The sequence below is a fragment of the Callospermophilus lateralis genome, chromosome 14 (assembly GCF_048772815.1).
Source record: "Callospermophilus lateralis isolate mCalLat2 chromosome 14, mCalLat2.hap1, whole genome shotgun sequence".
Lineage (NCBI taxonomy): Eukaryota > Metazoa > Chordata > Mammalia > Rodentia > Sciuridae > Callospermophilus > Callospermophilus lateralis.
In genome coordinates this window covers 59516043-59540831 of record NC_135318.1, presented here as the reverse complement: position 1 = coordinate 59540831, position 24789 = coordinate 59516043, and the positions used below count along the sequence as shown (strand labels likewise).

The window sequence follows — 24789 nt, the reverse complement described above, 5'->3', positions numbered from 1 at the left end:
CCCAAGGAATTCCCAGTCCAGTGGGGAAGACAGGTCCCAGAAAGAAAGGCCTTGGGGGCAACTGCTGGCACTGAGAAGTGGGTGGGAGGGAGTCTGGATGCCCCATCTTTCTCCTCCAGCTGTGGGTAGTGCTGTGCCACCTGTGATAGGGGGAGCAGGCGAGGGAGCTGGTGGTTGCAGCTTCTTCGCTTCCTGATCACAGCATTGTCAGCTGGTCCCCAGCCTCCAGCACGACCTTTAATTACACATGCCACTTTTTGACAGTTTTGTCTTTTCAGAGTTGGCTTCATGTCTGTGCTTTGCATGGTGAAGCAGAGCTGACCCCATTTCTCAGATAAGAGCTGCAGGGACCAAGGTCCTTCAGATGTGGGGCAGTTGGACTGGAGCCCAGGCTTCCTGCTGCCAACTCACTTAGGGTGTTTTTTGCTGTACTGGTCATCCATTCCTGCACCACCATAGATGGCCCCCTTAGAAGTGTTGTCGTACCCATTTCTAGTGTGGATTCCTAGGTGGCAGTTAAGCGCCTGGTTTTTCCCTACTCTGCCCTGCTGCTGGGCACATGGCCACTCTTCCAATACTGTGTGACTGAATCTGCAGCACTGCCCCAAGTAACAGAGCTGCTGCTTCTCTGGGTCTTTGGGCCATTTTGCTTCCAACTTCTGAATGGCCTAAAGCCTCTGTAGGGGGAGCATGAATTTGTAAGAGGTCCCCCAAGGACAGGTTGGCTGATTTGAGAGCCTGATGCTTATAGCTTATATAAGTGTTATAAGTGCAGGGGAGCCCAGAAGAGGCTCATCTTAGCCTGAGGGAATCAGAAAGCCTTCTTGGAAGAGGTGGCTTTGCACTCTTTGAAACAGGAATAGGAATAGGCCAGTGGGAGGAAATGGCAATACTTCAGATACAGGACTAGCTTTTATGAGGTCCTTAACAGATAGCACTCTTTCTCTTTCTTGCTGGGGAATGGTGGGCCACGAGGAAAGGGCGGGCCCCAGGTTTTGTTAGATTGTGTTCTCACTTTGATGGGAGCTATTGAAGGGCGGAAAGGTGAAATCGCTATCCTGCAGCAGAGTGGGAGGTGGTTGCTTGTAGAGCTGTTAGCTGTGGCTGGAGGAAATGTGTAGCTAGCCCTGGCTTGAAGAGGAGAAGATGGCTTGAGAGAAGGTAGGAAGGTGGTTGGGCTTGATTGATGAAGGCTGAGGCTGAAGGGGACAAGTCAGAAGGACACCCAGGTTTTTGACTGGGCCCTGGGAGGCTCTCTGCTGGGGAAGCTCAGAGGAAAAGGCAGGTGGGAGGGGAGCATGTGACACCAGAGGTGGATCATGAGGGAGCGACTGAGTCAGCCTGCAACTGTTTGCACTGGTCTAGAGCCTGAAAGTGAGGTCTGGGCTGGAGCTGGAGACTTGGGTGGGAGGCTGGGTCAGGGGAACATGAAGGGGAGAGACCAGCAGGGGCAGACCAGCAGTTGAGCCTGAGATAAGGCTCTCAGGTGGAGGTATTGGGGCAAGAGGAGGGAGAGCAGCCCAAAGGAAGGAGTAGTACAGGTGTGGACTTGGACTCCAGAGAGGCAAGGAGGGGAGATGCCAGGCCCACTGCCACAGCAGGTTCTCCTGTGCTGGGCTGAGGTCCTGTTCTCATGGGTTGAGGAGTCAACAAAAGATAAGAAATTAGATACACAGTGTGGCATCCGTGCTCTGGAGCGGTTTGGGTTTGAGGAAAGTGGTGATGACTGAGGGTGAGCGAGCAAGTACAGGTTGAGGGGACTCATAAGCCTGACTGGGTGCACAAGTGATTATGGCAAGACCAAGAACTTCAGGTCTTTCCTGGTTTTAGCTCTGAAATGTCATGTTCTGGGAATCCCCACAGTCCTGGGGAAGCTGGGAAGGTTGGCTACCTCCCTAGAGAAAGTATAGAAGAGGAGGAAGGGAAAATGGCTGGAGGCTGGGGTCCCTGGCAAATTCCCAGTACAATGCAGAAATTTGTAGAGTGGCCTCTGCCAAAGAACCAGGTCATTAGGTCAAAGGGGGAATGAAATGTGGAGAGGGCATGTGGTGGGACGCAGATTGAGGCATGCAAGGTGCTGCTGCCCAAGAGACCTCAGCTGTGCAGCAGACCTGGGGCTCTACAGAGAAGGTGGCCCCACCTTCCCAGTGCCACCCTTCTCCCCTCATAACCCATCTTCTGTCTGTCTTTGCAGTCCTCACCCCGTGAAGCCCCTCAGTGCTGTCCCTGCAGAGGGCATTTCTGATAGGAAGCAGTCCCGCTCCAGTCTGAGCACAGCTCTGAGCACTGGGCTGGAGAAGCTCAAAACAGTCACATCTGGTGGTATTCAGCCTGTGGCTCCGGCACCCCAGCTTGGCCAGACGGTGGACACCAAGAGATTGAAGGTGAGACCCAGGGTGCCAGGGGCAATCTGACAGAACATGGTGCTGTGGAGGGGCCTGTAGCATTGGGAGGGTGGAAGAGTGAGCAGGCTAGGTCCCCATGCCACAGTCCTGAAGTTGGTTAGCCCGTCTCTGGCATCTGAAACAGTTAGCTCTGGGGCCTCTGATGGGGTACTGGGGTGTAGATGGGCAGTAGGCCAGGGGCTGCTCTGCTCATTCTCATTCCATCTGGCTTCAGGACTCTGCTGTGCTGGACCAGTCGGCCAAGTACTACCATCTGACCCACGACGAACTCATTGGCCTGCTCCTGCAGCGGGAGCGGGAGCTGAGCCAGCGGGATGAGCATGTGCAGGAGCTGGAGAGCTACATTGACCGGCTGCTGGTGCGGATCATGGAGACCTCACCCACACTGCTGCAGATCCCCCCTGGGCCCCCCAAGTAGCCTCCCTTGTCCCCATCTCTAGAGGGTTGGTGAGGATCTGCTACCCAGACAGGGGCTGTGACCACCTGCCCGCCCACCCTCCCTCCTGCTGAGCACATTCTCATCTGGGACGGGGTGAAGTCTGTCTTCCTGGCCCCTCCATGCTCCCTCTCCCTCCTGCCTCTACTGGGGCTGCTGGAAGTGAGCCCTTGGACTCCCATTAGAGCCTCAGGTTCCTTTACTACCATGCGTCTCTGGGAGCGCTCAGTCTTTCCCTCCTGCCTGTTTTCATAGCCCTTAGCTTTGGGGGCTCCAAGAAATTGGAATAGGGAAATTAGCCCCCAAGATGGAACAGGGAGAGCTGCAGTTTGATGTGGTATCTGGGACCAGACTGCTGTAGCACAGACTTTATTATCCTCCAAGGATGTCAGCCATTCCTTCCCATGGCCAATCCCTCACCTTCTTCATTTCCTAGTATTGCTGGGACTGGGACAGGACCAATTTGCCTATTTGTAGGTTGTAGGCAGCCAGTGTGCCTATTCTTCTGCCCTGTGCCCATCCTCAAGAGCAGGGAGCCCATGTAGCCTGGTCTGTTCTGCTGTGTCCTGAGTCTGTTTCTGTTTGGAGCTGCTTGCATCAGGGGTGCAGTATAGATGGAGGTGGTGCCGTGTGCTCTCCAGGCTGCTCCCTGCCCTTCTCTGGACCTTTCCACTGAGTGTCATGGGTGACTGTGGAGGTAGGGTTGGGTCAGGGGAGAGCTCCTTGATTTTCAGGTTCTCACCCACCTCTGATGTGTGGACCTGTCCAGGTCTGAGCTTTGGGCTGCTTTTGTTTTGGGGATGAAGCCTCCACATCTGTTCTTATTGTCTGTCCAGATGCCAAAACTCTGTGCTGCTGCGGGGTTTGAACTTTTGGAAACAAATTAAAACGTGCCTTTTGTGGGTGGGGTCAGGAGCCTCTGGATGTAGATCTTTCCTTCCTGGTGGCCTCCCCCTCCTGTTGAGCACTTGGGGGTGGCTCTGGGAAGGGGAAGAGGGGATGGAGGTAGCCTTGCTGTGTGCTCTTCCCTTCCCAGAGTTAATCTCAGCTAAGAGCCTGGCCAAGTGCTGCTGCCTCCTCAGCCTTCCTGCCATCTTGCCCATTTCCCTCTTAGGCAGATCCTAGGATAAAAACTTCTGATGGGAGCAGGCCTGAGGCTGCTCTGCTCACTCTCATTCTGTCAAGCCTCAACCAAGCAGCAGTTGGCTGCTCTGGAAGTGGGAGGGCACACTATGCCTTAGGAGACATCTGTACATAGAGAAAAAAGCCTTTGTTGCCCTCCCACCTATCCACTAAGCTTCTGTCCTGGCCTGTCCCTTCATCCCCAGCACCTTGCCTGGCTTGGCTGCAGTGCACTTTGAAATGAAGTATCTGCCCTTTGGCTCAGCCCCTGGTTTGCTTATGGAAAACGTAGTAGGCTATCCCCATGACATCTGCAGGGACCCTTTGGTGGCTTGGGCATCCTGCATTAGCAAAGGGTGGGAGGTGAGAAGATACCAAAGGAGGGTACTTTTGGCCCATTGAAGAGGCAAGAGCCCTTCTGGGGCTCCCTTCTTCATGAGAGCCTGTGGGCTCACTCAGAAGGCCTCATAGGAGATGGGCTCTGTGGGTGATGTCAGTCTTCTGCCAGGATGCACAGGAGCCCCATACATGGGGGAAAGCCCCTGCAGAGTTGACATCTTTAATGTCCGCTCAGCATAGCTGAGAAAAGTATCCTTAGGTGTCCAGATTTTCAGTTATGTTTTTTGGAGTGATTGGGGGTGGAGGTGTCTCTTGAGTAAGGAGATCACTCCCATACTAGGTATTCCTCTGGGCTCTAGGTGATCCCAGCTCCAGTCCTGATCTTTCACCATCCTTGATGTTGGGCCTCTCATGTGCTCAGGGCAGGGGTGTTTTTAGAAGAAGGTTTGAATTGAAACCCAGGATTCTTGTTTGATGTTTCTGTTCTGGCCACAAGATGGAGAAGAGCTGCCGTGGGGTGGTCAGGAAGCAGGTACCATTCTGCTTAGCTGTTTGTCTTCCTAGTTGTAACTCCTCTGTTTATAAAGAGCTTGTTCTTCATGTTTCAAGCACTTTATGAAGAATAAAATTTCACATACTGCAGGTGGTCTGTCTTGTTCCTGTTTTGGAAAGAGTGTGTGAAGGAGGCTGCCTGTGGAAGAAGGCAGCCTTGAATTGAAGTGGGTGGGGTTCACCGATGATATCACAGGGCAGTAGTACAGTGTTGCCCAATGGCTGGGACTCAATCTTTCACCAACTCACAGGATCTCTATTTATTAGACATCTATTATGGCCGTGTTTATTGGTACAGTGAGGAAATACAGAAGGCAAGACTTGAATTCTGTTCTCAAGCTACTTTGTCAAGTCTAGTAGGGGGAGATAAATTACAAATCCAAAACACAATTGTTCCTTATAGTTAGCTAGATTTTCTTTTCAGCTAAAGGAAAATTCTGTTTCTTATTGCTCAGCCGTTAGTGCTACAACCTATGCAGGGTTCAGAAAGATATGGGCGGGCATGAGCCAACCCTGCACTTTACCCTGAGACTAAGAAGACCCAAAGTGAGGTTTCCCAGAGTCAAGTCCAAAATAATTTCACTATATTCGGTGAAACAGGCAGCCCCTTATACCCCCAGTCTGGTTCATTGACCAGATTCAACTAGGAGTCTTAAGCTGCTCTATGTAGAAGTAGTTACTATCCTTGCTGGGGTTGCTCCTTATCTAAAATCCTTGAAGCTGGTACTTGCAAGGCTACTTAACCCTATTTTCAGCGGGCTCCCCCCTCCCCCCCACACCCCGACAGTTCTCTTCCTCCCAGGAAGTAAGGCCCAGGAGGGATCTTACTTGGTTGGTCAAAGAAGATGGAGGACATTAAGGATTGGGCGGCAAAAGCCCAGCTTACTCTAGGAACCGAATGTTAGTACGACTGGGGAGCACAGGGTGCGAGGTAGGGTGGTAATACAGGAGACTGTAGGAAAATTCAGCATTGCACGTCCTTGCAGAAAGCCCTCCCAGTTAACCCCCACTTCACCTGGAGTCCTTGCCCATCTGGTCCCGGGTCAGACCCATTGGTGGAGGGCCCTTGTTCTGGGCTGCCGCTTCAGGCGCGACGTCTGTGACATCAACCCAAACTTCTGTGGGCAGGTTAGTAGCGAGGGGCCGCCCGGTGTTCCCCTACCGGAACCTCAGGGCCATGCTTACATACCTTTCCCGTACTACCGACCCCTGCAACACCGAGACGGAGGCTGCGTGGATGCAACTCTCCGCAGTCTGAGGTTGTCAAGATTCTGAGAAGAGAAAAACTACACTTCCCACAACCCCTTGCGCGCCCTGCTTGCTGCGGTTGCTCATGGCCAATCGGGAGAGGCAGCTGTGGCGGGGGCCGAGGAGGGACATTTTAAAAGGGCCGGGGATTGCGGGCGTCAGTGGCCATGGCGGATACAGCGACTACAGCATCAGCGGCGGCAGCTAGTGCCGCTAATGCTTCGACCGATGCACCGCCTTTTCAACTGGGTAAACCCCGCTTCCAGCAGGTGAGGACCGGAGCTGTGATCTGCATGTCGGCGGGTGGCATAGGAAGGGCTGGCAAACTCCCCTCCAAAGTCCCCTTTAGCCCAAGGGTCTCCGACCCGCGGCCACCGGAGCCTGCAGTTAGTGCCGCGGGGACCTCGGCCACAACCACCCTTTTCCCATTGGTCAATGGGCCGGGCGAGGACTCCCAGTTTGACTTCCTATTGGCGGTTGTTTCTGTCACTCCTCTCCTGCCCGCGCCCTCCAGTCCTTCTCGCCCGAGGCGCTCTTTGATTGGCTACTGACGACCGAGGCCCGGACTCCCGGGCGTCCGGGTCCGGTCTGCTTTGGCAGGGTCGTTCCAGCTTGTGCAGCCGCCCACTCCCGGTGCAAAGTTCGGGCCCGGCCCTGGGTGAGAAGTTGGCGTGGCCAGGATGCCTTCTAACTTTTCCCCCGACTAGGACTGACTTTCCTTCCGAGCTGCAGGCTGAGCCGCCGTGCAGCTCCCGCACCTCGCGATCTTACTTCCATTCCTCTACCCGCAAGTGGGGTCCGCGCTGCACCGCAGGGTGGGACCACGTGCCGAGTTCTGCGGCTCCCCGGCCTCTCCCATCCCCCAGCCGGGAATTCCGACGCAGCGAGTCGGCTGGCCGGTGCCCCGCAGAGATGGAGCTGGGACAAACCTGGAGAGCCAGGGGTGCGGAGGAAACGCTGTGTCATCCCCTGGGGCCGCAGTCCCTAGGAGGGTGCGTGGACCCGGGAACCAGCCAGCCTTTCCCTCGCTGAGTCCTCCGGCACCCCGGGCCCAGGCACCACGGGGCGTTTGGCTCTGTCCAGATCCACTCGGACTCTTCTGGGCACGATGATTGTGTTTGTTTTCTTTCTGGACCCCCGCCTGGGTGCCGCTAACTTGGTACTCGGGTACCGAGTCAGGGATGGAACCTGCAGTCCCGACGTGTTGGCTGGGCCCGGGAGATCGGAGCCTAGGAGGGGCAATTCCCACTCCGCAGACCCTGGGGCCCTGCTGTCTCCAGCGCTGAAGAAGCGCACTTTATTAGGAAAAGGGCCAAGAGACTCAGCTAAAGCGAACCGGGGATTGCGATGGGTGGGGTGGGTGGCAGAGGAGCCAGAAAGAACTTTGCAGGAAGAAAGGTACAAAGGTCGGTGCAGTGGCTTGCTTGCTTGCTTTTCTTCCTTTCTTTTTTTTTTTTTTTTGGCTGCAGTTGTGGGAGGGGGACTGGATCCAGCCTTGAGGTTTGATGATAATTAAGGAACTGCTCTCCTTATCCTTTTAAAAAAATGTCCCCGGGGTTTTTAAATGGGACTAGATTGTTTTTAAAAATAGATCATCTCAGCATGTAGGTATCTAAGAAGATACTGTCATCTTTCTGCTAGTGTAAGATGCCACCTATGGTGAAACTGGGGGTGGGGTTCTCCTGCCTCACCTGGGGTAACCCTTCATTCCTTTCTACATCTCCCATTCTGCTCATCCTTCAGTCAAGCTTAGGCCAGTCTCAGGCTGTGGTGTCTTTTCCCCCTGGTCTGATAAAATCCGGTAGCTGATTCCTTCCTGGAAGCCTCTTTGGCTACCCACAAAGACTTTTTCCACCACCACAACCTTTCCCTAAAGTCTTTTCTGTTGTTCTCTACACCGTGGTTATTTGGTCTCAAACCTCATGTAGGTCTTTTGAGAAAATATTACCCTGCGGTGCTTTGTAGGTAGTTAGGCTTTTAATTAGGTGTTGAGTAAAAACTTCTCTCCTTGCCTCCCCTTGTTCCTATTATCTGTGTGTGGCCCTTGGAATATCCGGTCACCCAATAGATATTTATGGGGTACCCCTTAGTGGCTTAATGACTAGGCCCTTTGCTGTGGAGCCATAGATGCACGTTGGAGGCTATTCGGTTCCTACTGCTGTTGCTGGTCCCTCTTTTGGGCAGTAAAGTGTGTGTTGCATTTGCTCTTGAAGCTGTCCAGCATAGTGGCCTGCATAAAGAACAGTGCCTGAGCACATGTGATTCATCCATGTTAAGGTTCTTCTCTTTCCTCCAAACCTGCTCCTCCCACACTCTTCCCTGGCCTCTGCAAGCAGCTCAGCTTGCCACCCAAGTGCTAGTCATAAACCTGGGATTTGCCTGTGTACTTCCCTTCCTCTCTCTCACTCTATAAGTAAGATGAGAGGCCATGATTTCACCTCTGCAACAACTTTCAGATTTGCTCATCTCCATGGCTAGACTCCAAAACCAGCCCCCCTCATCTATTTCCTGGACCATTGTGGAAGCCTTCAGACAGGTTTCTCTGCTTCCACTCTGGCCCTCTTCCCATCCCTCTCTCTTCTGTATGGCAGAGTCCCAGCAATGCAAGTCTGATCAAATGATACCCCTCCCCCACACATGTACATTTAAACACCCTGAAGTGGCTTCCCTTGCTCCTAAGATAAAGACCCCATCTCTGAAGGGGCCCAAAGTTCTGCACAGTCTATCGATATATCCCTGTTGTCTTCTTTCTTGAGTCCTACCACCCATCCACCTTTGTAACAACCTTCCCACTACACTGACTGCTTTTTAGCCTTTAAATCTATTATGACCTTTCTACTTCCCCCTCTCCAGGCCATCTGCTGGAATATCACCTCCCCACATCCCCAAATCTCACACCACTCCTCATTCTTAATGAATTAGTGAAGCATCACTTCCTTGAGAAAGCCTCCAAGATGAGTTGACTGTGCCCTGCTACTGCAAAGCAACCGTCTAGTGGATTCATTGACTTGGGGATGACTAGTTCATTACTATCTGTCTCCTCTTTTGACCTTAGATTCCATGGAATCAGGGACTGTGTCTGCCTTGACTCCCTATTGACTCAGCTATGTCTGGCACTTCAACGATGCTCAATAAAGACTTGTGAATAAATGAATGTTTCGCAAATACTTGAGTGGGTTTTGTGGACCTGAATTTGACATACTAGGTTGTGTCTGGAGCAGTGGTCATTGTCCCTTAGGAATCTTGTTAAATTGCAACCAAATGAGAGAATGTTTGATAGTTCAGAAACCCCAGATTTGGTGGTCTCTAAGGGGGTGAATCTAGACAAAATTGTCTGCCTTGGATGTCCTGGGTTCATGAGCTCCTTTAGGGTCTAGTCATCTTTATCTGTGTTCTGCCCTCAATATTTAGCATACAGTTGGTGTCCAGTGTATACTCCTATTGCCTTGTGCTATTCTGACAAAGGCTGCTTTGAGTAGCTCATAATCTAGCGTCCATTTCCAGAGCCAATGCTGGGAATACCACTCTGTTCTTCTGCTAGTTTCACTACTTTCTGTAGAAATTGGAACCAAAGTATTGCTTTCTGGAGTCACCTCAGAACCTTTCTTCTCCCCCCACCCCCAAGAGTCTCCTTGTGCTGGAGTGCAGGGGAGGAAGAACACCATGCAGGATCAGGGGGTGGAAAAAGGGTGATAAATGGACTTTGGAATGTGGCTGTTTTTCTCTCCATAAGATGGTGATAGTTAAGATTGTCCCAACCTGTATGCATGTTGAGTTATGAAATTTACACAATCCCGTGGGGTGGGTACAATGATCTCCAGTTTACAGGCAGGAAACTTGTAACATATAAACAGATTAGATGACCTTATAGGCAGACTGGCTCCAGAGTTCATATTTGTTTATTGCCAACTCTTTTATTTTAGAGGTTTTCAAAAATACAAAATTGGAGAGACAGTCATTGAACCTCTACATATAACTCAGCTTCAACAATTACCCGTTTTTTTCTTTTCTTTCTTTCTTTTTTTTTTTTTTTTTTTTTGGTGCTAGGAGTTGAATCTAGGCCTAATGTTTTCCAGGCAAGCACTCTACCACTGAGCCATGTCCCCAGCCCCATAATTACCAATTTAAGGCCTGCTTTGTTTCATCTATACACCCCACTCCCAGCCACTAAATTATTTTGAAGCAAATCCTAAACATCATGGCATTTCATTGGCCTACTAGTGGATACCTCTAAAACTAAGGACTCTTGGCTTGTGTTCATTCATTCATTTATCATACTAGTGATTGAACCCTGTGTACTCTACCACTGAGCCATTTCCCCAGCCTTTTTAATCTTTTATTTTGAGACAGGGCCTTGCTAAGTTGCCAAGGCTGACCTTGAACTTGGGACCTTCCTGTTTCAGCCTCCAGAGTAGCTGGGATTACAATCATGTACCACAAGTGTTCTACCACTGAGCCACAACCCCAGCTCCCTTAGCTACTTTTGATTAATTAATTAAATAAAATTAGTTTTAATTTTGGATAATTTTAGATTTATAGAAGTTAGAAAGATGAACCTCACATTACCATGGTACATTTATCAAAACTAAAAAGCCAACATTGATATATTACTATTAACTACACTCCAGATTGAATTGGATTTCACTGTTTTTACATCAATGTCCCTTTTCTGTTCTAGGAGCCCATCTAAGATGCTACATTATATTTAGTCATCATGTCTTAGTCTTCTCTGATCTGTAAGTGTCTCAGACTTCCCATGTTTGGATGACCTTGATGATTTTAGCAAGTGCTGGTAGGATATTTTATAGACTGTCCCTCTTTCTGGGCAAAGAATATTGCAGAGATAAAGTGCTCTCTGTATCACATCGTATCAGAGGGCTTCTCAATTAGTTTTAATATAACCATAATACCCTTCACATACCTGAAACAATTAAACCTTAGTGACTTCACATTTCTTTAATTGTCACCAAATGTGTGTGTGTGTGTGTGTGTTTTGGTACCAGTGATTGAACCCAGGGATGCTTAACCACTGAGCCACATCCCTAGCCTTTTTTAAATATTTTATTTAGAGACAGGGTCTTGCTGAGTTGCTGAAGGCCTTGCAAAATTGCTGAGGCTGACCTTTGAATTTGCAATCTTTCCTGAGCTGCTGGGATTACAGGTGTGCACCACCACGCCCGCCTGGCCTTAATGTGTGTGTGTGTGTGTGTTTTTTGATTATTGTTGTTTGAATGAGACTTCTCTCAACCCTACACATTTGGTTCATGTTTATTTTGTCTCTTGATATTCATTTCTCTCTCCCTCTGTATTTTTTGAAGAAACTGTGTTGTTTGTCCTGTAGGATGTCCCTTATTCTGAATATGGTTGATGGCATCTCTTTGGTATTATTTAACATGTTCCTCTGTCCCATTTCTCTTGCCAACTTGAAATCTATGTTTTTTGTTGTTTTTTAATCTGTGTTTTAAAGCACTATCCCACCTGGCCTTGTGGAGGGGAGAAGAGGAAAAGGAAGAGTCAGCACCTGGAGCTTCTATGACCTGCCTTCCTCTCTTTCCTTCTCCTTTGCTGCCCTTTTCCTCTCCTGAACTCTCTTCTCTCTCTCTCTCTCTCTTTTTTTTTTTTTTTTTTGCTTCAGAGGAAGATCTAATTGGGCAGGTGGAGCCGAGGCAGGAACAGGAACAAACATGGATCTCCTCCCATTTGTTTTCAGTCTATCCAGAAATAGTTTTTTTTTTTTTTTTTTTAAATTGCTGCTTATTTATTTTTATTTTTTAAGCTTCCTCACTCCTTCAGAGAGCTCACCTCCTGTTAAGATGACCAGGGTGACAGTGAACTGTGTGTGTGCTCGGGTCCAATATAGACTGTGTCAGATTTCTGTAGAGCAGGCGGGTTGCACAGGGCTCACTCTGTGGTCCTGGGAACTCCTGGGCAGGAAAATGTGCTCTTCACATGAAATTTGTGTGGGCTGAGAGTCCGGAGGCCAGGAGCAATTTCTCATATATTTTGCCTCATATGAAGTTTTAAAATCACAGTGCCTTTTAGATAGTTATGTTTTTGAATCATTTCCTTCCCATAGGCTATAGTGGCTTTCTGAGAGCAGTGCTTGGGGTTGGTTTGTGTTGTGGAGCAGCTCACACTTCCCAGAATCCCCTGGGAAGGTTTTTAAACCGCTACTGCTGCCTGGAGCCTGGAGCCCTCAAACCAATAGAACCAGAATCCGTGGGTGTCTGGCCTGGCCATGAAGTGCCTGCTGATTCAGACAGGGTTCAGCCTGGTTGAGGACACCTGCAGCTCCAGCCTGTCTACCTTGGGCTATAGGTTCAGTGAGTATTTTATTTCTAATCCTAAAGAGCAGTCATTTTGAGGTCTGGGGCTAGGCGTCTGTCAGTTCTTCTTGGGCCTTTGCCCTCAGCCTCCACTCAGAGGCCTGCTGTCCCCAGCTGAGCTGCATCTAGGGAGAGGACAACCTGCTGCTGGAGGTCCAGGGTCCCTGCCAAGAATCAGCAGACTCACCTTCCTTATGAAGGGAAAGAGAAAGGATAGTTTGACTGACTCATTCTCTGGTAAAGAAAAAGGGAAGGGAAAAAAAGTCCATTGTGTGATTAGATTCAGATGCGCTGAATTTAAGAGGTGGGGGGTGAGTGGGTGCACTATACATTTTAAATTATTGAGAAAATAAAAATGAACTCAAAGAATAGAAACCTTGCCTGCCATTCATGGCAGGGAAGACATACAGAGGTAGTTTTTGTTTCTGCAAAGAAATAATGTTTCTTAGCTGAGGCTACAAAGTATCAGAAGGACCCCTTTCTTTGAGTAAGCACTCATTGAGAAGTTGAGTTATCTAAAAATCATGGATTGCCAGAGACTTTGCTGTTTTAATCATATCATTAGGAATGAAGTAACCAGTTCTTGATGGCAGATCTAAGCCACTTTACCTGATAGATAACCCAAAGTGATTAGGTTTAAATGAGTTTCTGGTTTCTGGTCTCAATATTACACACTAGTTTTTCTTTGTCTTTTTTTTTTTTTTTTTTTTTTTTTTTTTGTGGTACTGGGGATTGAACCCCTGGGTGTTTACCCCTGAGTTATATCCCCAGTGCCCTGGCCCCTTTTTAAAAAAAATTTGAGACAGGGTCTTACTAAGTTGCTGAGACTGGCTTTGAACTTGAGATGCTCCTGCCTTAGCCTCCTGAGTTGCTGGGACTATAGGTGTGTGCTATGGTGACCAGCTCCACACTAATCTTAGCTTTATAGTTTCCATGGAAACAAGGCCCTAAGTCCACTTATCAGTCAAGACCTAGCTTGACCCTTTCCATGTAGCCCCTTGCTTTGCTGGGAGTTAGGAGCAATCAAAGGATTACTTTATTTCAATTTCCCTCCACCTTTTATCCATAACATTGGACATCAACTCAATCTTTTCCTTTGGTGATACATCCCTCATAACCATGCTATGCAGCCTTCCTTGTTGCAGTAATTCAGTAGACCTGACTTTGTTAAGGCTGGTCCCTGGGGGTTTTAGGCTGGCTGGGTTAGGATTACAATGTGCTTTGAACCCTTTTTATGGATCTCAGGCCTGTATTTCAAAGTGTTTATTGAATAGTTACATCTGGAATGCCCAATGACCTCAAATGTACATGACCAATGCAGAATCCTTGTCTTCCTCTCCACTAAAACAGTATGCCTCTTGCTCCCCTTATCCTGATTAATACACATTAGTATTGAACTGGAAATCTACATGTCATCCATGACTTCTGGTTCTTCCCTGTTCTTCCACACTCAGCAAGCCTCGCTGTACCTCAAGGCTCAGCACAGTGTGGATCACAGTAGGTCTTCAGAAGCTAGTTGAACGGTGAATGGGTGAAGAGACTCTAGGCATCTGCCATTTCTGATCGCAGCCTTCATGCCCTCATGCTGTCCTGTATAACCTCTGTTAGGTTAACCAGCCACCTCCCAGTCTCAGTTCCTCTGGGTGCCTCCTTCACCCTCTCTAGGAAGAAACCTATGTGTCCCCAGTGCACTGTGTGATGCCTCATTTGAGCGCTGATCACAGTGTTTTGTAGTTATTTGTTTACTTATTTGTGTTTGACTTCCTTGATGGTTCCGAGTTCCTGGAGAGCTTGTTCATGGTGATGCTCCTGGAGCCTGGCTCAGTAGGAGTTTGCAGATGTCTGTGAAGCAAAAATGCTTGATCTGAGCTTTTCCCTCAGTGACTGAAGTAGAAAGTGGCAAAAGAGGGCTGGCAGGCTGGGACAGGATCAAAACCACAGGACAAGTCAGGGACTGGAAGTGTCTGCTGGAGCATCTTTTCCAAGTTGCTTTGCTCACCTCTGTTCCTGCTCATCCTCATCCCTCTTGGACCACAGACTTCTCAATTGTACTCTCCCTTCAAAGCCCCACCCTGCCCTGTCCTATCCCCTTCAGGAAGTTTGGAGGCCACTGGATGCTCACCAGCCCACTCATCGGTTCAAGTGTATCCGCACAGCCCTTTCGAAGAGTGTGAGGAGACTGGTAGCCAAGGTGGATAAGGGAGGAACTATCCACATCCCACACCCTTCAGAAGCTCATTGTCGAGTATATTACTTAACCTACCAGCTTGTACTTTAATTTACATATATTTTAAAAAACAGAATATTACTTCTATATGTCACTCCTAATACTGATTTTTTTTCATTTTAAAAGCAATTTAAAAGATATAGAAATAATCACCCATAATCCTATTACTCAGAGGCAATTCTGTTATTATTTTAATGTATTTTCATCTAGCATCTTGAAAAATATGGTCTGTGATTTTTTTCTTTGAAACACCTTCAGTAGTACAGGAAAGGTGTCTTATAACTCTCACCTTACAAGAGTAGGAAAACCTCCCTTTGCCCTTTACCTAAAAACCTCCATCAGTTTTTAACATTTTGTTACATTTCCTCATTGTTTTCTTTGTCTAGGTGATTAAAAAAGTCTAGAAACAGCAAATATACATGATCTCAAGGACATCCGCAGAGTGTAAAAAACAAAATAATAGCCAGTATGGTGGAGCATGCCTGTAATCCCAGCAACTCAGGCGGCTGAGGCAGGAGGATCACGAGTTCTAAGCCAGCCTCATTAACTTAGTGAGTGATGCCCTAAGCAACTTAGTGAGACTCTGTTTCAAAATAAAAAGTAAAAGGCTGGGATGTGGCTCGGGGGTTAAGTGCCCCTGGGTTCAATGTCTGGTACCAAAAAATAAAAAATAAATAAAATAAATTAATAAATAAATGACAGTACTTACATTTTTAGGTTATATGACCACCTTTGTATTTATACATGTTCTTTCTCCTCAGCTACTTGAAAGTGAATTACATCCATTCATCCCATAATTCTTTAGTGGATGTCTCCTAAGAATAGGGACATTCACCACATAACCACGGTGCAGTTATTACGTCTAGGAAATTTAACATGGATACAATACTTTTTATTAATCTATGATCCATAAATCTATGATCCATATTCCAACTTTTTCACTTGTGTCAGTAATACTCTGGAAAACATTCTTGCATCAAATCCAGGATCCAATCCCATCACACAATGTACTTGACCATCTTTTTAGTGACCTTTAACTGTGGTTCAGTTTTTCAGTCTTTGTCTTTATGACATTGACGTATTTGATGACTGAGGCCAGTGATTTTGTGAAATGTTCCATAATCTGGGGTTTTCTGAGGTTCCCCATGATGAGATTCAGTCCCTCCGGAATGCCACATTGGTGACGCAGTTCACTTCTCACATCTCCAGGCACAAAATATCCATCTGCCCCTCAGTGATCCTTTTAACGTGTCCCTGTCACTTTGGTGGAGGTGGCACTTCATTACTTTCTAGCACAACCAGTTTCATCTTATACCATCCCTGCCCTGCCCTGGAACCAGCCACTTCCCTAGGGAACCTTGGTTTCTTTCACCAGGGTCTAGATATCATTTGGTAGTTTTGCTCTTCATTTAATATCCATCTGTTTCTACCTCCTGGCTAATTAAGTTGGAATCCCACTGCTTATACATTTTACAAAATCAAAAGCACTTTTCCATGTCTGAACTGTGGTCTGAAAGCATGATTTTAAATGTCTGCAAATATTCAATCATATAAATGAACGTCACTCAGCCATCACCTTGGTGATGATTAATGATGTAGCCTTGGCATGTACCTCTGACCATATCTCTGAACATTCTGATTGTTTCCTTAGACTGAGTTTTTGGAGATAGAATTTTTCCAGGACAATTGTATGAGCGTTATGTCCGTATGCTTTAAGTGGGGTATGGTTTGGGCCATTTGAGCTATAGAAGAGGCTAGAAAAGTGATTGTTGTAGCTAGGAATGCTGCTGAGGCTTGTTCTGGTCTGTGTTCTGTACCTGGAGGTGGGTGGCAATAGGGGGTAGAGAGGCTGCTCTGTGTAGGGGGTGCCAGGATGAGCAGAGGGATGGGTCTGATTTATTTATGCAGGAACTTTGGTGACCCAGGGCCTATTGCAGGTCTTTATTAGGAAGGGAAAGGAAAGAAGCTGACTGCAGGGACTGCTGTCCTTGAATGCAAGGGCAGGGAAGTGGGAGCTCCTGTTTTCTTCACTATGTAGAGCATAGTGCTTGGAGAGCTGTGGGGCTCTAGGGAGGGATTTGGGGCAGAGCCCAGAATGTAGTGAGGCATGAACCCCCAGTGTTTGCAGCTTTCCCCTTCATCTCTGAGCTTGGCACCCTCTTTTTATTCCTCTTGAATTTGGCTTAGCCCAGCTGGCTTTATCCCCAGGTCGAAGGCCCAGCAGCAGTGTTGCCTGGTTTCCTTTCATTGTGCTTGAATGCCGGTGGCCTGCTTAGCACAAAGCCTTCCTTTTCTAGGGCCCCTGCTCCGGGGCAGGATTGGAGAAGCTGGTCCCTTGGCCTGCACCTCACAGCAGTTCCAGGACTCTTGGTTGAAGCAGGGCCTGTGGGCCATGGGTGCAGTGCTGTCTTGCTTGGGCTCTGCCTGTGGCTATCTTCCCCCAAGTGCAGAGCCGGACCTTAGAGAGGGGCCCTATTAGGGGTGGGCAGGGTCTTCATGCTCCCTAGAGTTCCTAAGCAAGGCAGGGGGGCTGGGGAGATGGCTCCCAGTGATGCTTGGAAGCTTGAAGGGGTCAGGTTAGATCTCAGGACAATGGGAGAGAGGGAGAAAAGTGGGAGGCATCTGGGAAAGAAGTTGGGACAGTCACCAAGTATCTGAACGGTCTTTCTGAGTCAACTTTAGGAAGCCCTCAACTCTGGGAAAGCTGCTTTCAGGTCGCTGAGCAATGAGGCCTCATGGGCATTCATCACCCCCACGGGCAGTCCTGAGGACGGGGGGCCCAGTCATAAGGGCAAGCTGCAGGGGTGTTCCCAATGTCCTCAGGGTGTGTGCAGCTGCTGACCTCCTCTCCTCTTCCACCCTGCTGCAGACATCCTTCTACGGCCGCTTCAGGCACTTCTTGGATATCATCGACCCTCGCACACTCTTTGTCACTGAGGTAAGTCATGGCTGTCACTCTCAACAGAAGCCCCTTGGCTTCTGTACTTGTCACTGCAGACTGTGTGGGCCATCTAAAGGGCCACGGAGGGTGGGATGAAGGAGTGAGGAGTTGGGGGTGCGTAGGAAACAAGAGGAAGGTAACGGATTGTCTGCCTACCTACCTAGAGTTCATTGACTGCTATATACTGTTTCACATTATTTCATTTGGATCTCACAATGGCCCTTCAAGATAAATGCAGTGTTGTTGTTATTATTATTTGAAAACTTAATGAAATTATTACCAAATTTATTACCTAGATTATATGCTTGTTATAAAAGTTCAAATAGGGCTGGGACTGTAGCTTGGTGGTAAAGCCCTTGCCTAGCATGTGTCAGGCCCTGGGTTTGATCTCCAGGTCCCAGATTGGGAAAGTTCAAATAGCAGAAATGTGTTTAAGTAGAACAGAAGAGGATCCTTTAATCATCCTCCCTGCCCAGTTTTCTCCTCTCCTACAAATTAATGACTTTTAAGGCCAAGTTTATTAAGACATAATTTATACCTTTTTTAGGTGTATAGTGCTATGAGTTTAGGCAAATGTATAAGTCATGTATGCATCACTGAAATCAAGATATAAAACATTTCTATCACCCTAACATGTTCCCTCACTTCTTTATAATCATAAATATATAATTATAAACCTGACCCCAGTCCCTGGCCACCACCCATCTATTTTCTATTTCTATAATTTTGCTGTTTCCAGAATGTCATCTAAATGGTCTCCTGCAGCATGCAGCCTTCTTCCCTTGACCAAAATGTTTGTGAGATGCATCTGTGTTATTGCATGTATCAGTAGTTCATTCATTCTTATTGCTGTGTTGTGTTCCATTGAAACAATGTTCCAGAATTTGTTTATCCATTCACTTGTTAAGGAATACCTGGGCTTTTTCCAGCTTGGGACTATTATGAATAAAACTGCAATGAACATTTTTTTTTTGTGTGGATGTATGTTTTAATTTATCTGAGTTAAAAACTATGAATGAGATTGCTGGCTCATGGTAAGTAGGGTAAATATGTATTTAACTTTATCAGAAATTGCCAAACTGCTGTTTAGAGTGCTGCACATTTTACATTCCCATCAGCAATGTGTGAGAGTTCCAGTTGCTCCACTTCTTCACCAACACTTGCTATTATCAACTTTTAAAATACATTTATATATTTGGTCTCTAAAGCCTTCTCATGTGTATTTACAAATATGTGTGCAGGAATGCATAGGCCTATGAAACAGTAATACTTATTAGATACTGTGAGCAAAGCAATTTGTAAGCATTTTAAAAAATTGACACATAGCTGGGTGCAGTGGTGCATCCCTTGTAATCCCAGCGGCTTGGGAGGCTGAGGCAGGAGGATCACAAGTTCAAAGCCAGCCTCAGCAACTTAGGGAGGCCCTAAGCAACTCAGCAAGAACCTGTCTCTCAATAATATACCAATAAATAAAATAAAAGGGCTGGGGATGTGGCTCAGTGGTTAAGTACCTCTGGGTTCAATCCCTGGTACCAAAAAAAATTGACACATAACCCAGTATTACAGAACATCAGGAAATAAAGATAAAATTTGAAACCTAGTAGAGCAAAATTGAAATAAAAATAAATTGACACATAAAGTTACACATATTTAAGAGGTGCCATGTGATGTTTTGATACATGTATACATTGTGTACTGTTTAAATCAAAGTAAGCATCTGTCCCCTTAAACATTTATCATTCCTTTGTGGTGAATTTAAAGCATTTTCATGTATTAGCTCATGGGATTAACTCACAGCCACTCTTAACAGAAGAGATGATTGTACATTCCATTTCACAGACGAAAAAACAGTAGAAGTTAAGTCTCATGCACATGGTGCTGGCCAGTGGTGGAGCAGGGTCTGGACCCAGGTGTTTGTCTACAGACACTTACTCTCAGCCAGTTCACATTCCTATTCAGGGAACTTGAGTTGAGGAAACTCCTCAGAGATTTCTTAGGCAGCAGAAGGCCTGAGCGCCATCCCTAGCCTTGGAGGCAGCTTCCTCCTGGACAGCACTTCACTGCACTTCTCTGTCATGAGCAATGCCTTTGCTCAGCCCTGGAGTTGACAGGCTCTGGGAGCGAACAGTCATGGTGGGAGGAAACACAAGGCGCTGGACACCTGGGCCTGAACTATCCCAGTGTGCACAGGTAGCAGCCCAGTAATGTGGAATGTGGGAATTACTCTGCTATGAATTTCCTACTGCATCGCTGCAAGAACTAATAAGGGCCCAGTTATTTTCCTGGCTGGCCTTATTGGCCTTCTTGGGCTACCGTATCTTAGGAGCAAATGTGCTGAACTTTTAGGCTCTGTGTGGATTCTTCTAAATAGGAATCAGTGCAATTACATAAAAATTTTTACCAAACTAGAGAGAATACTTACCTAGCCTAGTAATCTCATACAAGATCATTTCAGAACCATGCAAAACAAGGTGCAGTTACAGTTCTGAAATCCCAATGTAAGTGCTATCTGCTTGGGAGAGGAGGTAGCAGAACCAGAGCTTAACTCAAAAGATGGAGATGTTCATGGTGGACTTTGAGACTCACTGAGAAATGGCAGAAGGGGATGTGGGAGATAGGAAGGTGTGTTAGCTTTCCATCACTATGATGGAATTCCTGAGAAAGGCAACTTAGAAGGAGGAAAGGTTTATTTTGACTATGGTCTCCATCCATGGTCATTTGGCCCTCCTGCCTTTTGGCCTGTGTGAGACAGAACATCATGTGTTGAGAGCCACAGCCGAAGGGGCCCCAGCAAACTTTCAGACTGCCAGCTGATGAGCTGAAGGGGCCCCAGCAAACTTTCAGACTGCCAGCTGATGATTGGCTCACAGTGGCCCCAGCAACATCTAGCTGATTGGCTCCTCTGCGGTGATGCTCATTGGGCTGTTTCCCTGCCCTTTCAGACCACGGAGCTGCTCATTGGGGGACTTTTTTGGCTCCACCCATGCGACCCAGCCAATGAGCCTCAAGAGCAGGAGGATGGTGGGAGGAAGAGGTTGTTGGGGTGTGTGGCTTGTGGGAAGCCGGTGGTGGCAGTTGGGCTCTGAGGGTTTTTTCCTGAGGAGCTGTTTTGTTTATCGTGTGTGGTTCTAAAAATAAAGTTAGTTTCTTTTGACAAGTGGCTCCTGAATTGTGCCCAGCCAGACTGCGGCATTTGGTGGCCCGTACGGGGAACGAACCCGCGACCTTGGCGTTATCAGCACCAACGATTCGCTTGGTCATAAGCCAGTTGTTTTATTAATGGCATTGCTTGTTCTGTATTCCCAAAAACTCTGGTAGCTGTTTGAATAAGCCTATCTACAAATTCAGCATAAGATTCATTAGTTCCTTGTATTATCTTAGATAATTGACCTTGTAAACCTCCATGTCCTCTATGCATTTGGATAGAATTGATATAAGTTTGCCTTTATTATTTATTGTACTACCAACAAAAAATATTCCTACAGGAGTATTTTGGCAAGAAGGCCCATTATTATGGATACATTTATCTTATTCTCCTAACACTATTCTTACTAGGTATCCTGAGGCTGTAGGACAATTAATACTCAAAGGAATAAAAGCAGCAAAGGGAGTGTTTGGAATTTCTCCCAATAAAATTATTACTCCATATACTATGAATCAAATTGATGAGTTAGCTAATGAGTTAAATACTTGGGCAATAATCATGTGCAAATCTAATGTTTCATTTGATAACCACTTACCATCTAATTCTTTATTGTCTTTTTGGTCATCGCATCCTGTAATTTTTCCAAAAATGACAAGAAAAACACCTATCGGGAATGCTCCAAATATATTCACTGATGGATCAAATAATGGTACAGCAGCAATAGTTACACCTGATCAAACTTTTACATTTTTAGTACCCAAACAATCAGCTCAAAAGGTAGAGCTTAAGGCAGTATTACAGGCTTTTGTGATGTTTAAAAATTCTGTATTTAATTTATTTTCCGATAGTCAGTATATAGTTAATGCTGTAGTATCCCTTGAAGATGCTGGTAGGATTTCCCCTTCCTCTACTATTTTCTTTTTGCTTTCCACTATACAAAGTCTAATCTGGGACAGAAAAGATCCATTCTTTATAGGACATATCAGGGCACAATTCAGGAACCACTTGTCAAAAGAAACTAACTTTATTTTTAGAACCACACACGATAAACAAAACAGCTCCTCAGGAAAAAACCCTCAGAGCCCAACTGCCACCACCGGCTTCCCACAAGCCACACACCCCAACAACCTCTTCCTCCCACCATCCTCCTGCTCTTGAGGCTCATTGGCTGGGTCGCATGGGCGGAGCCAAAAAAGTCCCCCAATGAGCAGCTCCGTGGTCTGAAAGGGCAGGGAAACAGCCCAATGAGCATCACCGCAGAGGAGCCAATCAGCTAGATGTTGCTGGGGCCACTGTGAGCCAATCATCAGCTGGCAGTCTGACAGTTTGCTGGGGCCCCTTCAGCTCATCAGCTGGCAGTCTGAAAGTTTGCTGGGGCCCCTTTGGCTGTGGCTCTCAACATCTCCCACCTTAGTTAATCTTTCTGAAAATCCAACCCATGTCTGTCTGTTCCTTGATCTATTTGTATTGGTGCTGCTATACCTTGGAATCATGGAAGGGAAAGCTGCTCACTTTGTAGCATCTGGGAAGAGAGAGAGAGGGAGGGAGGGAGGGAGGGATGGAGGGGGGCAGGGGGGAAGGGAGGAGGGCTGGTCCCAGTTTCTCCAAGGGCACACTCCCATGACCTAATTTTCTTCTATTAGTTCCACCTCCTAAGGTTCCACCACCTCCTGGGTGGGGACATGCAACACTTCAGCCTTTCAGGCTCATTCTAGATCCAAGCTATAGCAGGAGGTATTTCAATGGGCCTCAGATTACCAAGAGCAGACAGGGGATTCAGGATGGGTGAGCTACAGGGTGGCATGCCACCTGGGCCAGGGAGCTCAACGCCCTCCCTTTCCCCAGTCCACCATCCTCCCATTCTCAAGACCATTTTATTTTACACTTCTCTTCCTTGATCCATTTCTCTTTTCTTTACCTCTTGTAATTTGAAAGATCTCAAGATTCTTCCACATCACTAAACCAATTTTGGTCTGTTTCTCCTATCAGTCAATTTTAAAAAATGCTTTTAAAAAAAACTATTGAAGTGTCAAAGAAACTTAAATGTTTACTTATTAGAAAATAACCGAAGCAGCTGGACGCAGTGGTGCACACCTCTAATCCCAGCAGCTTGGGTGACTGAGGCAGGAGGATTGTAAATTCAAAACCAGCCTCAGCAACTTAGTGAGGCCCTAAGGAACTTAGTGAGGCTCTGTCTCAAAATAAAAAAGGGCTTGGGTTGTGGCTCAGTGGTTAGCACCCCTAGGTTCAAACCCTGGTATCAAAACAAAAACAAGGCAAACCAAGGCAGCAGAAGATTTAAAATATGTTTAAAATTTCACATGTTCCGTCCCCTCATTGAGATCTAATAGGTTTCCCAGAAAGATCTGCACCTCCCTTCACTACTGTACCTGAGTTGTATATTATTTCCAGGAGTACCTGTTTACCTTTTGGAAAATTTCTGCTCCCAGAAGATATTCTAGGCCCTAAAATCTCTGGAAGGACCAGGTGCAGTGGCACACACTTGTAATCCAGCAACATGGAGACTGAGGCAGGAGAATTGCAGGTTCAAGGCCAGCCTCAGCAATTTAGCAAGGCATGTCCCAAAATAAAAACTGAAATGGGCTGGGGATGTAGCTCAGTGATAAAGTGCCCCTGGGTTCAGTCCCTAGTACCAAACAACAAACAACAACTCTTAACTCTGGAAGGGCCCTGAATGGGGTCTCCAGGCTGACAATTTGGTTAGTGGCCCTCATCCTCACTGGCTCAAGCACAAGCAGGCTGTTTGGCAAGGTCATCTCTATTGCCAAAAGGAAAAACTAGAAGTAGCAAGAGGAGCCTCTGAGCTGAGCCTGCCCTCCTTCAGGGCTGGTTCCTTCCACACTCCTGCTCAGTCCACAGATTAGGTCTACAGAACACTGCTTCTCTCCCAGGGCCTGTGGCTGGTGTCCTGGAAGGAAATATGAGGCAGTGGCTGCCCAATTGGAGGCAATCTGGATGGCCCATTGGCAGGGTGCAAGCATACGAGGAGGTGGCTTTGGAAACTGGAGCTTCCCAGAGTGGAAAGATCCTGGGCAGCATGAGCCATCTGTGACCCGGTTCTGAGGGGCATATGCTGAGTCAATGGAGAGACTCATCTTGAGAGAGTTTTGCAGCTGCTCGTTTGCAATTTATAACTGACCAAGCTTTAAAAAGATTCCAACCCTTGTATGTGTAATGAGGCGGAGGAAATTTTATTCACCATAATGTCTCTTAGGAAGAAGGCTGTCTTTGTTCTAAGAATGCCTTAAACAAAGGCTTCAGAGGAGGAGGAGGTTGCTGTGTTTGACAGGGAAAGAATTGCACTTTTTGATCCTGAAAGGAGAAGGGAAAGAGAAGGAAGAGGAAGAGAAAAACAGTGGAAAGAAGAGTAAGAAGCCCCAGGGTGAGCTAAAAACCAGTACAAGAAATGCCATAGCAGAGAAGTGCCTGGGCTCTTTTGTGATTGTACTGTGTTTATAAAAGTTGTTGTGAACTTGCACTGTTGTCCCCCTTCACCATCATCCCTGAGAAGTTATCCACAAAGTCTGCTTAGTCCATGAAATCTCTGCAAGAGGAGATGACTTGGGGTATCTTGGAAGGCTGTGAACCTCCTGTAGCGTGCTTAGTGTCTTGCTTTTGCTGAGGCTGGTTTTGAACTTGCAGTTCTCCTGCCTCAGCCTCCTGAGCCACTGGGATTATAGGCTTGTGCCATTAATGGTGCCAGACCTGAGTTAATCTTTTTTTTTTTTTTTTTTTTTTAATTTTTTTAGATGTTGGTGGACCTTTATTTTATTCATTTATTTATATGTGGTTCTGAGAATTGAACCCAGTGCCTCACACATGCTAGGCAAGTGCTCTACCACTCAGCCACAGCTCCAGCCCCACTGAGTTACTCTTAATTCTGGACAGAAGATGGAAGGCATTTGCTCTGTTGAATTTAATAATTACTTAAGGGTTGACAGATTATCATTTGGAAGGGCATAGAAAACTAACTGAAATAATATTAATAACACCAACTCAATTCTAATATTGGTGTAGTAATCTGAAA

At 47.0% G+C, this 24789-nt stretch overlaps 2 protein-coding genes across 7 annotated transcripts in view; both read left to right on the top strand.

The window, feature by feature from the left end:
* Rab11fip5 (RAB11 family interacting protein 5) overlaps positions 1-4944 on the top strand; it is a 35942-nt gene extending 30998 nt beyond the window's left edge. For all 3 annotated transcript variants that reach the window (XM_076833053.2, XM_076833052.2, XM_076833050.2), the window contains 2 exons: positions 2195-2384; positions 2620-4944. In XM_076833053.2, the coding sequence (XP_076689168.2) occupies positions 2195-2384; positions 2620-2823 (394 nt within the window). In that variant the 3' untranslated portion in view covers positions 2824-4944. The remainder of the gene's footprint in view (positions 1-2194; positions 2385-2619) is intronic.
* A 1325-nt stretch (positions 4945-6269) lies between these two features.
* Sfxn5 (sideroflexin 5) overlaps positions 6270-24789 on the top strand; it is a 116137-nt gene continuing 97617 nt past the window's right edge. For all 4 annotated transcript variants that reach the window (XR_013088604.2, XM_076833143.2, XM_076833144.2 and 1 more), the window contains exons 1-2: positions 6270-6371; positions 17525-17593. Coding sequence is in view for 3 of the 4 variants with exons in the window: in XM_076833143.2 (XP_076689258.1) it covers positions 6270-6371; positions 17525-17593 (171 nt within the window). In the remaining variant the exon portion in view is untranslated. The remainder of the gene's footprint in view (positions 6372-17524; positions 17594-24789) is intronic.